The 17,903-nt window shown below is 37.4% G+C and overlaps 1 protein-coding gene across 1 annotated transcript; it reads left to right on the top strand.

Moving 5' to 3' along the window:
• The first annotated feature begins 16,310 nt into the window (after nucleotides 1-16,310).
• On the top strand, nucleotides 16,311-16,916 carry LOC131063743 (uncharacterized). The gene has a single exon (XM_057997646.2). The coding sequence runs from the start codon at nucleotides 16,311-16,313 to the stop codon at nucleotides 16,914-16,916; it is 606 nt and encodes a 201-aa protein (XP_057853629.2).
• Nucleotides 16,917-17,903: the final 987 nt, after the last annotated feature.

The following is a 17,903-nucleotide window of genomic DNA, read 5'->3' as shown; positions in this document are numbered from 1 at the left end:
TGTGTAGAGACAAACAGATCCCCCTTTGTTTCGCGATTTTTTCGGAGGACCGTGTGCACGCCGGGCGCCATCGTCCCGTCAACTTTCACTCAAATTTGTAGAATAGCACCGTCTCAACATTTTACTGCTAATTCGAGGTCCGCAGCTTCATCCCATATCCCTATCTCTATTTATAAGTGAATCTTTCCTACTTTACATGCAATCCTAGTTCAATCTTTCTACATTCTTTACAAAAGAGGGTATCCTTGATGTCACAATTCTTGAAACTCATTTAGAATCCAATCTTGCATTGCATGGGATTGGATCTTGTGGGTTTCAACCCCTCTTTTGAATGTAAAGTCTCCCCTAAGTGAAAACCATCAACCCTAGTGACTCTCCCTTCTCTCTCCTTGGAGTTGGGGAGGGGAGAACGACTAGGGTTCGATTTTTCCGCTTTACATTTTGGTGAACCCAACATGAACATCCTAATTCTGATTATTCATGGTTAGATCTGAAAATTTTGTTTCCTTAATTACATTTCCATGTTTGATCTTTTGCAAATTTTAGAGGTTGATTGCATAAAAACTCTAAAATTTTCTTTTTAGTAATTGAGCTTGTGGAATGTTTAATTGTTAATGCTTGTTTTAGATCTACCCTTCTATTGCAAATTTTCAATTCATATTTGTGCTTTAATTCTGAAAATTAAGTGGTTAAATGTCAAAACCCTAATTTTTAAGACCTTCTTGATTCAACCTGTGACTGATAATTTCACTAATCAAAACACCTCCAAATCGGCTGTAACTTTGGATTTCGCAATAAAATCACAATATCTTTCATCCCTGAAAATTTGGAAAAAAGTTGCGAGGACCGTGTGCACCCCGAGCGCCATCGTCCCCAACATTTTTTCCGAAATTTTGAGAGCTAGATCTTACTGTATTTTTCTGCTAAAATCCAGAATTTTGGCTGATTTTATCAATTTTAACACCTTCAAAATTAAAGTCAAAGTTGGTCTAGCGATTGCTTGGATTGAGGCTTCTAATCATTCAAAAATTGTTGAAATTAAAATTTGTATCAAAATTGTGTTTCTTACTGTCCTAAATCTGAAAAGTGTGTTGGCATTCATTCGAAATTTCAGTACTTTATTCAAATCTTTACAATTTGTGACTTTTGAAATTAAGTGTTTAATTGCAACAACCTTGATTTCCACTTTCAAATTTGAATTTTGCGTGAAATTGAGTCAATTTTTAAATTTCAACACTTGCATTGCTTTCAGCATTCCCTCTAAAATCATAAAATTCAAAATTTCAGTTTCCCTCTCTTTTTCAAAATTCAAATTTTACATTTTTCAACAATCTTGGTAGGGTTCAATTTTGAGATTGCAACTTTAATTTGGCCTATCTATGGATCGTAAAATCACTCAATTTTTTCAGATTAGTTTTAAAATCATCATAACTTTCATCCCTGAAAATTTTGAAAAAAGTTGTGAGGACCGTGTGCACTCCGTTCGCCACGGTCCTGGACATTTTTTCCGAAATTTGGGGAGATTGTCCTGATTGCATTTAACAGCTTAAATCTAGGAGATTGGCTAGTTTTATTGAAATTTGCTGCCTCTAAAATTAAAAATCTTCTCTCTTTCTTTATTGCATGAGTTTTACAACAATAAGCCCTACTTACACTATTCCCGTTAGATGAAGCCTTAGAATTAAGTCCTTCCAAGGTTTAATTACTGAGGAGATGGAACCTAATTTGAATGGCCTTTTTAACGAGGACATGGGTAATTCCTCTAATCCTCTTAATGATGAAGAAGCTCTCCATGAGGTTTCTGTAGAACAACTTTCAAAATTGGATAACCAATTTGATGGTTTTCGACAATGGATGTCTCAAGAATACCTTGATAGTCAAGCTCTTCCTTTAATTGAGGGTCTAAAATGTATGGTTCAAAGTGATAAGAAAGGAATTGATATTTTGCATGGTATTGCACACATTGTGGATTCGAATGTGATGCCGATGAAGAGTTGTGCTGAAACCTTAGGTTACACACAACCTCCTACTCAAGTTAATCATTCTATTCCTTTGACAACTCCTATTGCTAGTATACCTACTTTTACATCAAACATAATGACTACTTCAATACAAGACATTCCTCCTATGATCACAAGTCATGGGGGCAATCCTTCTTCTTCAATCAATCCTCTTCCTTCATTCAATCCAACTTCTTCATTCATTCCTTCAATGAGTGTCCCTATTATATCTCCACAAATAAACATGACACATGGGGGCAATTCATTTAACCCTTCCATTCCTCCTTGTAGTGTTCCTCCTTTCCAATCATCTCCTATGACTAACTATCATAGTGTCCCACCACCTTACTCTCTACCTTCTTTCAATAACATAACACCTCCATCACAATCTAACACGTCTAATATGAACTCTTCGACTGAAGCGACCATTAATAATCTTGCACAAACTGTCTCTTCTTTACAACAACAAATTGCCTCTATGAATCAATCTAAGTTTAGTGTGCCCACATTTGATGTTGCGATCCCACTTTCTCTTGACATTGTTCGAGCTATTCCCCCTAAACATGTTGAAATTCCGCATTTGGAGCTTTATAATGGTAAGGGTGATCCTCTAACATATGTTAAGACCTTTCAAACAATATGTACGTATTTTGCTTATGACCAAAGGTTGCTTGGAAAACTATTTACTAGAACATTAAGAGATAAAGCCCTACAATGGTATTGCTCGTTGCCTTCTTATTCTATTACCTCTTTCGAACAACTTGCAAATGCTTTTATTCAACAATTTCAAAACAATATAAGTCCTAAAGTCACTTTGATTGATTTAATGCATTGTAAACAAGGTGTTAAAGAAAAAGTGACTGATTTCATTGGTAGATATAAGCATTTGTATGCTCAAATTTCTTTTCCAGTGCCTGACAATGATATTCAAAGAATCTTTATTTCTAATTTACAAAAAGATATTAGAGAAAAACTCCTGTTTTCTAAGTTTACTTCTTTCCAAGAGTTGTGCGCAACTCTTCACAATTATCAACTGACTGTGAGTCAAATGGAACAAGCAAATCCTATGGCTCTGAGTGATAAGGGTGATAGTAGTCAACAACCATTTGGGAAGTTTAAACCGAATAGAGAGTCAATTAAATTCAATGAAAACATCATCAACAATAATGTGAATGCGGCATCAGGTGTGCCTCCTATTTCTAAGTTTTTCAAGAAAGAAAGAAAGTTTACTCCTTTGAATGAATCATTGCATAGTATTATGAATAAGTTATTGGAACAAAATGTGCTTACTCTTCCTCCTATAAGGCAAATAGATCCTGCAAAGATTAACTCACCCTATTTTGATAACAAATCTTTTTGTCAATTTCATCATCATCCTAGGCATGATACTGAAAAATGTTTTGCTTTAAAGGGTAAAATTCAAGATCTGATTGATAATAATACTATATCTATTTCTGGTGTGAATGATAAAGGCAACACATCTGTAGCTCCTCCTAACCAAAATCTTCAGATTTTTACTAATCCATTACCTTCTCATACCTCTAATGCAATTGATACTACTGATTCCTCTGTCTCACCTGATGATCTTGTGTCCATGACTCCGAATGTGATTAACTTTGTGGAGCAGCAGAAAATCCCTAAAGAACCTTCCATCACCTTTGATTCTAGTGAAACTATCAGGGCACCTAATGGTCCTTTATATATAGTTGCAAAAGTCAAGAGTACACCTTGCCGTGGAGTGCTTATTGATTCTTCTTGTATGGTTAATATCATTAATAAAGAATTTCTTTTTACTTTGCAATTGAATCAAGTGATCTATGATGAAACAAATGTGGTTGTGAAACTATTTGATGCATTTTCTTCTCCTGCAATTGGTTCTATTACATTACCTATTGAGGTCCATAACAAATCCCTTGATGTGAGCTTTGCTATTATTCCATCATCCAAACAATTTCGTGTGAAGCTAGGCTATCCTTGGCTATCTTCCATGAAAGCTATTGCTTCTCCTATTCATAAGTGTTTGAAATTTCCCCATAATGGTGAAGTTGTTACTGTCAATCATAGTCTCTTTAAACCAGTTGAAAGAACTTCTAGCGTTCCTATTGATTATTTTTGGCCTAAACAATTCCAATCTCTTCCTCCGCGAAGTGATCATCTTTTCAAATCTTATCAAAAATGGAAAAAAGATATGATCCTATCTCTAAGTGAACCTAGAACACCCAAACTTGATATTCCTATCATTCTTGAGAAGGAAGTTCTTCCTTTGAAAGATAAAACTAATGTCTTTCCTCAAGAAGATTCCCAACCCATCCCTATGGATGTGACTATGCCTATGATTAATAAACTTCCTAAAAGTAGACCTATCCCTCCTCGTCATGATGGACTTGGTCTCCTTCCTAAACCAAATATTCCTCCCTTATATGGAGCAGTTCCTCCTCCTTCCTCTTATGGAGAGAAGAGACCTTCCTCTTCTCCTATTGTTCAACCTAAGAGACCACAACCTAAACACCCAAGTGAAAAGGATGAGAAAATTCCTCCTCCTCAATCTTCACAACTTCCTACTAAGACTAGACGAAATCGTTCTGCATGTGAACGCCAACGAAAGCATCGTCTTAGAGCTCAGGCAGCTGCTTCTCAAACTTTGCAATCCCCAAAAACACCTTCAACTAATATTATTCCATTTTCTCCTCAGTCGACGATTGAGCCGAAATCTCCTAAACATAAGATGCATGATGGTCTTGATCCTGTGCGAGTTAAAGATCCTATTTTTATAAATCTTGATGATGATATAGATGAAAATGTTATTCATGATGAAAATATTACTCCTGTTCATTCTGATAGTGAATATGAATATGTTGATGTTGATAACCATTTATCTAACGAATTTTCTAAAGCACTTATCCTAGCTCCTAGACAAGAACACCATGGCTTGGGGTATGAACTTAGCCCTTGTTTGGATCTTGTGATAGCTCCATCTACTGTGTTGGATGTTCCTCCTCTAGCGTGTTTCCTACCTTCCCGAGATATTGATCAGCAAGATCGGGGGGTAGATGACGTGCTAGACTAGTTCATTAGCGTAGCAGACTCTCTCCTCCTCTCTTTTGTTACTTCTTCTATGTGTTATTCTCATTCTTCTATTTGTTGTCCTTAGTGTTGTCTACTTGAGGACAGTGCAAAACATTGAGATCTCTTTTGGTCTCTCTCATGTTGACTCAAAAGACACATGTGTTCCCTTCTTCTAGGTGACCTTCCTTGATTGGGGAATGAAGAACAATTATGCATACATACATATGATATACATGAATTATCATACAGCATATTGACCCCGAGGAAAGCAAAGTCACCTTGTGCTTTGTGTTTTGTGTTTATTATCCTTGGGCTTATCTCACACTTGAGGGCTAAATCCTTGTGATAACGTGCTCCTTTCCCTTCTCATTTCTTATATGTATCACTACCTTAAAGCAATCACCCCCGGTGAGGTGTGTGCGATCGCTTTAATGTAAGGGGGCATACATCCCATTCATATCTTTTCAAGATACTTGAAAATTTTTGATATCTTTCTTGCATGACTCATAGTGAGGGAACTTTACTACTGACAGTCATGGTTCTCCCTCGTGATCTTCCCTTTTACTTTGTCAATCGAAGTCGTAAGATCCTTAGTCCATTGGGGGCTTGGTGTATCTTGCCTCCTTGACGTGGTGAAAGTTTTTCAATGTTGTTTCCTTGTACTTTACCGGAAGTATGAGCGTACGCTTATACTCCCGCTAAAGTGGGGGCTAAATGTAGCATCCTAAAATTGCAACACTTGCAATTTCGACCGCATTTGGGTCTTCACGATGGCGATGCAACACAGAACCTGAATGGAGACCCCGAAACCTGTCTATGACATCAAAAACTGCATTTTTCAGCACCCTGGCCTGATCCCTCCTTGCACCCTGCTATCCTGGGAGGTGGGACCATGGCACCTAGCGCCCTGGTCCTTCAGGACTAGGGTGCCCAGCGCCCTGGTCCCCCAGGACCATGGCGCCCAGTGCCCTGGTCCCTGGCCCTATTTTGGGCCCGGTCTCTTTTGGGCATCGAGTTTGCAAATTGGAAAATAATGTTTCCTGGTCGGCCTAAGGTCGGGAAAATCAGTCTATCAACCCTAATTGACAAGTATATAAACTAAATTTCCTCTCCCATTTTCGTAGATGAAAAAAAGGCGGAAACGATATTCAAGTATTCAAACATTCAAGCATTCAAGCATTTCTTCAAGCAATTGAGCATTCTAAGTCTCCATTCAAGGCTAAGTGTTGCATTCAAGACAAGGATTCAACCATTGAAGAGGAGATCACATACAACATACAACATACTACATACATTACACCTTCGCATGTAAGAATACAAACATTCTTACAACAAGGTATCAGTACTTGTTTACATTACAAACATTTACATTTACAGCATTCTCATTTCTTGGTTAATTCCAAAACCGGGGTTTGACCTAAAGGCAAACCCCTCATCCCTAACCCAATCGTCCTCTCTTTTCTATGTGTAGGTTGCAGGTACGAGGCTATAATTGAAGATCTGGAATCCTTGTGCAGAGACGAACAGATCCCCCTTCGTTTCACGGATTTTTTGAAGGACCGTGTGCACGTCGGGCGCCATCGTCCCGTCAACTTTCGCTCAAATTTGCAGAACAACACCGTCTCAACATTTTACTTCTAATTCTAGGTCCGCAGCTTCATCCCATATCCCTATCTCTATTTATAAGCGAATCTTTCCTACTTTACATGCATTCCTAGTTCAATCTTTCTACATTCTTTACAAAAGAGGGTATCCTTGATGTCACAACCCTTGAAACTCATTTAGAATCCAATCGTGCATTGCATGGGATTGGATCTTGTGGGTTTCAACCCCTCTTTTGAATGTAAAGTCTCCCCTAAGTGAAAACCATCAACCCTAGTGACTCTCCCTTCTCTCTCCTTGGAGTTGGGGAGGGGAGAACGACTAGGGTTTGATTTTTCCCCTTTACAGTATTGTTTTGAGGCGGAGGATTTTGTCCTGCAAACCGAACCACAGGTTGTGCATTTTGGATAGTCCGGGCATCGACAACCCCATCATTGACGATATTCTTGTTTTTATTCCAGAAGTTTGGTTTATCGTTGTTGAAGCGTGGGCGAGGACCATCTTTTGGTTCATTAAAGATTTTGATGAGTCCTTTCTTGATGAGTGCCCGTTCACATTTTAAACCCTTGGTGATCATATCATTAAAAGAGTCTGTGTCTTTGACATCCAGGTGAAATTCCATTTCTTCGTTTAAGTTGGAAATGAATATTTCCACTAGTTCTCATTCAGGTAACTGAAGAGAACGCCTACTAGACATTTGACGCCATCGTTGCAAGAATACTAAGAATTGTTCACCTGGTTTTTGTTTGGTGTTGCACAGATCAGCCATGGTGATGTTGTGTTCAAAGTTATGAGAGTAATGAGCTAGGAACTTCTGGATGAGCTCCTCAAATGTTCTAATGCCTCTTGGTAGTCAGGAAAACCATGATGTGGTTGTTCCTCCCAAGCTTTGGGGAAAAAGGCGCATTAGGTAGGTGTCTTCATATGCCACTTCAAGACAAGCGGAATGAAATTCTCTGACATGATCACGAGGATCTCCCTTTCCCCTATATTTTTTGAATTTGGGTGTTTCGAATCCTCGTGGAAATGGTGGCATGTAAAGATTCCTATCAAAAGGATAGAGACAGATGTCATTGAGTGAGAATTGGTTAATCTTGACACCACTATGAAGTTGTTGGGCGAGATTCTCGACTTGTTGCCGCAACATCTCCATTTCATTTGGAGGAGGAGGAGGTGGTGGATTACCTCGAGGAATGTTATATCTGATAGGATCTCTACCTCTTTCCTCTTCATGGCGACTTTGTCTTTCTGATGCTTGTCTTAATTGGGCAAGATCAAAGTCTGAGGGGAGTTTGGCTCCTTCTTGAGCGAATTTTAAGAAGTGAGCATCTGCATTGCTCCTGAGTATTTCGTCAAACAATCTGTTAAAGAGAGGGTTATGCTGAGCCCTTTCTATTATTGTAGGAGTAGGAGTACTTGGGTTTTCATCATTCGCATTTCCTCCAAGTGCTTCTTGGAATTCATTGAGATTTTCCTCTTCTTCTTCTTCCATTTCTATTTCTTGTTGTCGTGACTGTGATCGGGTTTGAGCCATTTTGTTTATGAGTCTTTGTTGAAATTGCATGAAAATGATGATGAGTTTTTGATGAAATGAGAAATTGATGATTGGTGGATTGTGTGGTATGTGGATCTCTTAACACTTTTAAGGTAGATGTAACCGAAATTCCTTCTTTGAATTGCTTGCTTGTTTGATAAGATTTGATGTGATAAGGTGTAGAGAAATCTGAGATGTGTTACAGATTGAACTACCTAGTAATGAGAGGATTCACTCATGAACTGGTTTTAACCAGCGTAGATGTGTCTCTTAGGATGAGCTTATCCTAGATGTAGAAACAATCTAAAAAGTGATGTGAAGTGTTTGATTTCAAGCAATATCTAAAAGAGAACTTGGAAAAATAACCTCTTAATGTTTTGAGAGTTGGGATGGATTGATGATGAAGTGATGATGTATGAGTGAGATGATGGATGAAAATGTTTTCAACTTCAATAAAAACTTTGTGTCACAAATGGGACAAACTCTACCTCTTCCCTTTCAGGTGTTGGAGGTATTTCTTGAGCTGTGTTGTAGGTGATGTAGACGTTTGGGAAGAAGTTGGGATTAATCTTTCCTCCTTGATTTTTGTGATAACTTAGAGCTCTATATTGCATAAAAGCTCTGCGGTTCAATGATTCTGAATCAAATTCATTTGTTTTACCTTGAAGGTATAGACGCATGCGATGTAGAAAGACTCTATGGGAGACAAAGATTTGTCGATTGATATAGAAGAATTTCCTCCTTTTGATCAAAGCCTTTGAGCTTAATGGTCTTCTTTTCAAGTTGCTATTCTGATGACACTTCTTCTTTCGCAAGATGTGAAGAATGGTCATAAAATTTGACTCTTTGTTGTTTGTTCCTTGTTTTTGATGTTTTTGGTTGTTTTGACAGATTTTTGGTTGGATGAATACTTTGTTTTTGGGAAGTGATTTTCTGATTTTTCTTTGACAAGAAAACAAAGCAAGTACACAAACACAAGAATGTTGCCCCAAAGGCACAAATGAGTATGGGTCTAGATCAACCCAATCCTTGGACTTTTATATAACCCTTCCTTTAGATGTATTTTAAGGTGTATTTCCAAAGCCTGAAGTCGACTCAATTTGCACTTGGTCTTTAAAATGAACACACTTCAAACACTTTTTATCCCTAAGGTCAAATGGCCAGTTGTGATAAATTTAGCCCACATCTTGATATTTCTTCGACTTTGGTACTACATACCTTATGAATCCCACCATGGCAGGTAAGGATGTGATATACTACGTCTTGCACGAGCATAACAAATAGATGATCCCTATGATGGGGGAGTCACCACTTTTATCAAGCCACAAGTGACTTTTCAAAAAGCTATGTTTCTACTCAAGAAAATATGTATGGTGAGTATCTTGGGAGCAAAACCATCTATGCTCTTGCACTAAATTATATCACAAATATTCTCAATCAATAGAACAGGTGGGCTACTACTTAAAGGTGTTTAGTCATGTTCGATTGTTTTGGACATAAGTTCATTCTGCAGTGACTCACTTAAGAGCCTTGTAACTGGTGGTGGGGCCCATTTGTCCTTTCGACAAGTTACACTATAGGAATAGCTATACCCAAGGCTACAACTTTTGCTCTCACCTAATTTCTATAGCGGCTCGAAGGATTTACCGCTCGAGGTCGTTCCCAAGAGTATCGATCCCTTGGCAGGCCTCTCTTAAAAAGATAAAATTTTTGAGTGTTACTAACACTTTTCTCTTGCACCTAGGACCACGAAAGCCAAGGGAGAGAATAGTGTGTGTTAGAGGTAGGACCACTCGATCGACTTTTTGCACAAGTGTGCCAAACACAAAATACACTTGTTCTTTTTAATCCATCATTTCAAAATGTGGTCTAACTATTTGGAGATGTTGCTCCAACAGCCATGGTGTTCTTTTTAATTTTCAAAGGTAATGTGTTTTGTAATCTAGAATTCAAAAATCCTGGTCAACTTAATGAAAAACACGTTCGCTTGAAGTAAAATTTGTTTTGCAAAATCTAAACAAGTGGATTGTTCTTTTTATTTGCCCAAAATTGAAGTGTGGCTTGTGATTTTTAAGTTTGATGCAAGGAAAGCAAAGTTGTTTGTTGATTTTAAGCACCAAAAGACAATTTATCCTAACTAGAAAGCAATACAATTTTGTGTTTTGTCAAGTTTTTTTTTTAAGCCCCAAAAGACAAGTTTGTGATTTTTATGGTGAGTTTTTAACTTGCACAAACAAAAACGTGTTAGTAAAATCGATGTTCAAGGGGGGCTTCCACAAGCCTAAGAATTTCCATTTTTGTAGTTACAAGGCGATTTGGACGACACTCTGTTACAATAGCGCTAGTCTGTGTTTAAGCAGAGGCGCTACTTAACATAAAAGCGCTTAAAGAAGGGGAGAGACAGAGAGGCCAAAAGCGCTAGAAGTTTGTCAATAGCGCTAGAAGAGCTACCAAAGCGCTAAAATAGTTGCAAAAGTGCTGAAATTTGGTCAATAGCGCTATTGTCAGAACAATAGCGCTAAAAGCATAAATGAGGGTAGCGCTAGAACGTGTTCAATAGTGCCAAAGCACAACCTGTGTGACAATTTCAACAATGAGACATGTTAGTTAAAAAAAAATGATATGTGTTTGGTGCTCGGATTCACGTCGGGTTCACCAAATGATGCCCTGCAAAATGGCACAAGGTTAGCAAATGATAAATAACACAAAAGACACAAAACCGTTAGTGTTAGTCAATCAAAAACTAATCTAAAAAGGCATACCAAGAGAGATACTAAAAACATGCAAGCATATTTAACTATCAAAGCAAACATGATGAGGTATCTCCAAATACCTCCTAACATGCTCTTAGTTTCTTTCTTCCTTGTTCCTCTCCTCTCCAAGTTCCAAAATAGTGTAGCTCTCAGCAGCTTTTTGCACTATGGATGCTTATGGAGGATTGAGATTGTAGTATTGTGCTTCAAATGTGAAATGAAAAGCTAATGCTATGATAATATTAAAATGATTGATTTTAACTAAAATAACAAAGATATAAGTTTGCTATGCTAAAATGTTCTCATAAAAATGCCTATAGCTTAAATGCATACAAGTTTTCAGGATCTGGATTATGAAGAAATGGGCTCTATTTATAGGAAAAATGGAGCAATGGATGGTTGAGATTGAGTAATCTCAACAAGGGTTAGGATTGAATGATTTCAAATCCATGTGAAGGCTTTCAACCCAATCCCAAGATGACAAGGGTCAATGTGAGATAGGTTGAGAGGGGAAGGAATAAGCATTAAATGTTTGATATGACCTTGGGAGTTAAAGTCAAGGTTGGTTGAATGAATAAACTCTTTATTCAAAGAATAAAGCTTTTATCCAATGGATAAATTCTTGTGCAAATGTGAAATGGATGAATATGGTCAAAACAATAAATGTTTGGGGAGACAAGTTTGAAATAACCATAAATGGTTATGTAAGAGCCATAAATGGTCATGTAAGAGCCTTTAGTGGTCTTGGAAGACTTTGGGGGTTAATTTGTTGAGCACACAAAGCATTAAATGCTTTTCAAAGACTTTGGAGTCTTTGAGAAGTGACTCCATTTTGCTTAGGAATGTGACAATAATTAGGGGATGGATTAGGCTAATTAGGAAGGGGTTAGAAAAATCTAGAAAGGGATTAAATTTTGCAAGTGGATTTGGTGGGTGAGGGAAAATAGGATTTTATTAAAATAAAAATTCATTTATTTCAATAAATGTGTGCAAGTTGCTTTTGTAGGAAAATGCAAGTGGGGTGGGGATAATGATTTAAATAAATATTTTATTTTATTTATTTAAAAGAGGAATAGGGGGATTTTATTAAATAAATAGATTTTATTTATTTAATTGATTTGAATTTGATTTAATGAATTAATTAAAATAAATTGAATAATTTATTTAATTAATAGGAGAATGTTTGAAGATGAATTAATTAAATATTAATTTAATTAATTGGTGGCTAGTGGATTTTTAATCAAATAAATAGCGAATATTTATTTAATTAAGCTGGACATATTTGTGTGACTACAGTATCCAACATGGATGCCTAACCCACAACTACTGAAACCTTTAGCCTTCCAGATGCTTCGTAACTCCCAAGTGACTCTTCAGATTTCCCAATGGACCACCATTCTCCTTCCAATCTTGGGGGCCCAAATCATGACTCTTAATATCCCAGTTTGGATGCCTAAAAGAGGGCAATTTATGCATTTTGAGTTATCATCTTCACATATTCACCTCTTGAAAATGCACTTCAAATGCCTTTGTTAAAACTTTTATCAAAAAGTCTTCATTTGTATAGAACTCCAAATAGATTTTACCATTGTCCACCAGCTCTCTAATGAAATGTTACCTATTATTAATGTGTCGATCAATCCTCTTCTAAGAAAATGATTTTTCGATAATAATATTGTTGATTCATTATCACAAAATATTGATGTTGGATTCTCCTATTTGTTTGAAAAATCTATATATGCTTTATGCATCTAAATTGGTTGATATGTTTATGTTGCTACTACATACTTTGCTTATACTAATGAAATTATCACAATAGATTGCTTTGATTCCCATGAAAATATTATTTATCCAACCAATAAAACATATTTGTAAGTACCCTTCATATTGTATATGCTACCTATAAAATCATATCTATATAACCAATTGAATGAAAATCGTTAGTTGTGAAATATAAATTTTTAAGTTTTATCATTTCTATAATATATCTTATTATTTTGATGACTTTTTAAATCTTGAGATTAGAATAATGTTATATATATCTAACATTGAATTTTTGAAGCTTATTATACTTTCAATATGTCAAAATTATTTGGTCAACGTTACTCTAATCTCCTATAATGAAGTTTTCTCATATTTTATTGGATTAACATTGAACTTATTTGAATCTCTTAATACATCCTTGACATACTTACATTGATAAATTAAAATGTCATCTACTTGTCTGTTAATCCTGAATCTGTTATTTCAAACTATTTCTTCATAGCTGTTTTAAAATCATTCTACAACCCAGAAAGAAATAAATACATTGTTGGGAGAATCAATAACAATCGTAAAAGTGAATAGTTGCAAGAAACACGACCACTGGTGCAAACAGAATAAGTACAATTGCTCACAGTACCCCCACTATGGATGTTATCCGTAAAACTGGACGCCACTTTAGATTATTTTTCGAATCCCGACAATGGGAAGGTACTACGATTTGAGTTTCAAATCATCAAACATGAAAAACTGGCATCGAGATTTGGTGTTCCCTAAGATTTGGATACCCTAAGATTTGCACTTCTCAAGACGACCCACGTTGTGTACATGGGGTCAAGTAAGGTTTTGATTCAAAATGCAGCATAGATTCAAATCCATATAATTATTCTACTACATGAACAAAGCCCAGCGATCAAATCTTAATAATAATAGTTCAGTACTGGCTCGAGGGGCATGGTGCACGTATTCCTCACAGTACTAGATAATGCTCATTTCCGTGGAGAACAGGTTCCCGCAAGGCACAAACTGAATCTGACTTGTCTATTGTGGTTTCAAAATAATAGTATGGATTGACTAACACGTCGTGCGATTTACACCGTCGATTTTGTAATCAATGGTTGCGATTGACTAACCTATCTCTAACACGCTGTACGAAAGGTCCGTTTTGGACCTAGAATAGACACAGCCAACTGAAACATCCTTTTGTTTCTTTCACCCAATAAAGACCTAGGGTCCGCCTCATTACAGGCTATTTATGCATTCTTTCTATCAGACAAGCGCTCTTGGAATTTCAGTTGCTAGGGTTATCGGGAAATTATTCAATGCTAATAGATTTCTACAATCTATGATATTGTACATGTGTTGCTTCTAGATTCGATCGTGTGACTGTTTTTTGCATCAACATTTTAGAGTGCATTTTGTGATCCATTGTCAGAAAGAGATAGAGATGTCCTTATTCTCCTTATGATCTCTATCTCTTCCTGATGATGGATCACACTAAGTTGATGCAAAAAACAGTTAGACAATCAAATCCAGAAGCAACACACATATAGGGAAATTATTGCAATGTATTCTACGGACATTAATTCAATATTTATTTTGAACTAACTAGTTGATAAAATTCCAAGAATCAAAACAATGGGAGCGGCAAGAGAGGAGAGAATGATAGGAGCGACTGGTTTGAATTTGAATGGAGCAAGAGTGGGAAGATCGAGTGATGAAGGTTCCAGAGGTTCCCACGTGATTTCCACCATAGGAGAAACATAATCTGAAACTTTTGATGGTAGTCTCAACAGGATTTGGAATGGGGGCACCTTACCAGTACCGCCAAAAGAAAAATCTAAATATACTGTTTTACCGTGTGGTGGGGAGGGTCCTAGGAAGTCTGTGGAGAATCTTAGGAAACCTTGAGGTCTCTGGACTGCAATTAAAAATGGTCTACTTTCTTTGGGTCAAACCTCAAAGGCAAGGCTATTGTGCCTGCTCCCCATAAAGTTGACCCAGGGTCTGGTTCTTGTTCCATTTCTATTCCCGATTGTATCGTGGAAAGGAATAAGGCTAATCTGACTTTTGTCCTGGTTGGCAAGTTTATTGGCCCTTGACCTAATATTAAAGTTGTTAGGGATTGAGTGTCCCGAAAATGGAAGAGAGAGGGTCAGATTGATGTGTTGGCCATGTCTAATGGTTTTTTCTCCTTCTCTTTTTCTTGTGAGGAGGACCTTCGATCTATCTTAGTGGGTGGTCCCTAGATGTTAGGCAAATCATCGTTGGCTCTCAAGAAATGGGAACCAAGCTTTAACCCCAAGGAATGGGAATGTAATGAGGCCCCTATCTAGGTGTTGCTACCAAGTTTTCCTATGGTGTTTTGGGGTGAATAAATATTTGTTGGGATCACTGCGTTCTTTGGTGAGCTCCTTTTAGTTGACCCAATAACCTCTGCGAAGAGGTGCCTGGAGTATGCCAGAATTTGTGTGAATGTTAAATAATTTGCTAATTTGTCAAAGGAGATTGACCTCTTCTTTAAACTGGGCAGATGGGTTCAGAAAGTAGAGTATATTCCCTTTGCTTGCTTCCATTATAAAAAAGTTGGTCATTGGGCCAGGGAATGCCCTTCAAAGCGTAAGCCTAAGAGGACATGAAAGAAGAAAAATGAGACAAAGGGGGTGGATTTGGTGGAGTCACTTCCCTTGGGCCCCCCTCCATGTATGGATGGAGTGAATAATGTCTTGTGTGTTCAGGATGGACCATATCCAAATATTTTAAACCTAGATCCCTTGAATGAGGGGGGAGAGGGGGGGGTTGGGATGCAGGGGGGAGTTTGAAGCCTGAGGAAATTTCTTATGGGGATCGGTCTGTGATGGAGGTTCATAGGGAACTGGATCCTTCCATCCACCTTGTTGTTGAAGTTGAGAACTCATCGAATTCAATCATTACCAATGACATGTCCCAGGATGATGTTAATCCAAATCCATTTATTGAGGTTAAAGCTCAGCACAAAAAAATGAACTCCCCAAATGGTCATTTATTAACACTAGTTTCTAGTGGTGTTAAGACTAGAAACAGATAAAAGGTGGATTGTGGATCTAATTTGAGGCTAGTGGGGAGGCTTCCCAGTGCAATTAGAAGAGACAAACATAGTCGGGCTTCCATTGTTGATGGAGTCCAGAGAACATTATATATTATAGGGATTGGTTCCCCTCATCTAGTCAAATGAAAGTCATTTCATGGAATATTAGGGGATTGAATCATCCCCACAAACATGGTCTTCTATCCAACCTGGTTAGAGATCACAAGCCGGATATGTGTCTTGTTCAAGAAACCAAAATTCCTATTTGTAGAGTGGAAAAGATCAAATTGGTTGTTTTCAGAGAGTACAGAACTCATTGTGTTGATGCTGATGGGGCTTATGGTGGTGTTGCCACTTTGTGGAATCCTAGATGGCTTTTGGGTAAGGTTGTCTTTACCTCTCCTAATCACATTGCCCCTAGATTTACTAGTCAATCTTATGGGTCGTCTTGGATTATATCTAATATCTATGCCCCAAATGGGAAAAATGCTATAAAAATGCTCTAATCCTTTATCATTAATGCTAGAATGGCTTTCCCAAATGAGAAATGGATTCTATTGAGGGACTTTAATACCCCATTATCTAGTCTAGAAAAGGCTGGTGGGATGCCTACTTCGAATGAAAGTAAGCAGTACTTGGTAGATATGATTAATTCTCTAGGTTTGTTAGACCTTGATCTCCTTGGGGCTAAATTCACTTGGTCCAACATAAGAAGCGAGGGGGACCTCATCCAAGTTAGACTGGACAAAGGTATTATTTCTCTTGAGTGGATTCATGATGCTTCTTGTAGATTAAATGCATTATCCAGAATTGGATCTGATCATCTCTTGATTGGTCTAATTATATCCCCTTTGACTGGGAGGAAGGCCTTCCCGTTCAAGTTTGAGAAGATGTGGCTTTTAGCCTTGGATATTCATGACAATATTTCTAAATGGTGGAATGTTGACACTCAGAGAACTATGATTTTTAGATTGGCTAAGAAACTAGCCAATGTCAGGTCCAATATCCAACTCTGGAATAAAGCATCCTTTGGCAATATTTTTCAAATAAAAGAGAAGCTCAAGAAAGATTTGGATGATGTCCAGTCTCAGATTCAAGATGTGGGGTATGATCCTGTGGTTATGGACAAATAAGTTGAGTTACTAACCAAGATTCATGATATCATCTCTAAGGAGGAGGAATTCTGGAAGCAAAGGTCCAGAGCTTTATGGCTCAAATCTGGTGACAGAAACACAAAGTTTTTTCATATGACTACCCTCAAAAATAAGGCTTTAAATAGAATCAATAAAATTTTGGTGGATCATTGCTAGATTGATAAGTAGGAGTTGACCCAGGAAGCCATTAGATACTTTTCAATTCTTCTTTCGGATGATTGCCCTCTTGATGTTAATGCTCAATATGACATCCTACGGGAGTTTAGTTGTACTATCTCCCAGGACATGAATAAGGAGCTAACCAGATTCTTATCTCATGATGAGGTTAGAGTTGTGGTCTTCTCCTTTGAAGGTAATAAAGTTCATGGCCTTGATGCTTCCCAATGTTCTTTTTTCAAACCTTTTGGCAGATTATTGGTTTGGATGTTGTGGATGTTGCAAGAGAGTTCTTTGGTTCCAGATATCTTCTTAAAGAACTGAATGCCACCTTTTTTGTCTCGATCCTTAAGAAAACTGATGCCAGTTCCTTTCAGGACTTTAGACCCATTAGTTTATGTAACTCGATTTATAAAATCTTTACCAAGATCATTATGTGTAGGCTTAAACATTTTCTGCCCTCTTTGATTTCGAAGCATCAGAATGGTTTTGTTCCTGGTAGATAAATTTTGGATTCTATTATTGTTGTCCATGAGAATATCCATTCTTTGTCTATCAATAAGAAGTTGGGCTTCTTGTTGAAGTTGGATCTCCTCAAAGCTTATTATCGGGTCAATTGGAATTTTTTATTTAAAGTCCTTCAATCCTTTGGTTTTGGTAACCATTTCATCTGACTTGTCAATCAATGTGTTACCACTCCCAAATTTTTGGTTCTGGTCAATGGTTCAGCATCTGGTTTCTTCTCAGCATCAAGGGGTATTAGATAGGGGGACCCTCTTTCCCCATTTCTCTTTATTCTAATGAGTGAAG

Source organism: Cryptomeria japonica, chromosome 5 (assembly GCF_030272615.1).
Source record: "Cryptomeria japonica chromosome 5, Sugi_1.0, whole genome shotgun sequence".
NCBI classification, from domain to species: Eukaryota; Viridiplantae; Streptophyta; class Pinopsida; order Cupressales; family Cupressaceae; genus Cryptomeria; species Cryptomeria japonica.
The sequence above is the reverse complement of the archived record's forward strand: the minus strand, read 5'-3'. Positions and strand labels throughout refer to the sequence as shown.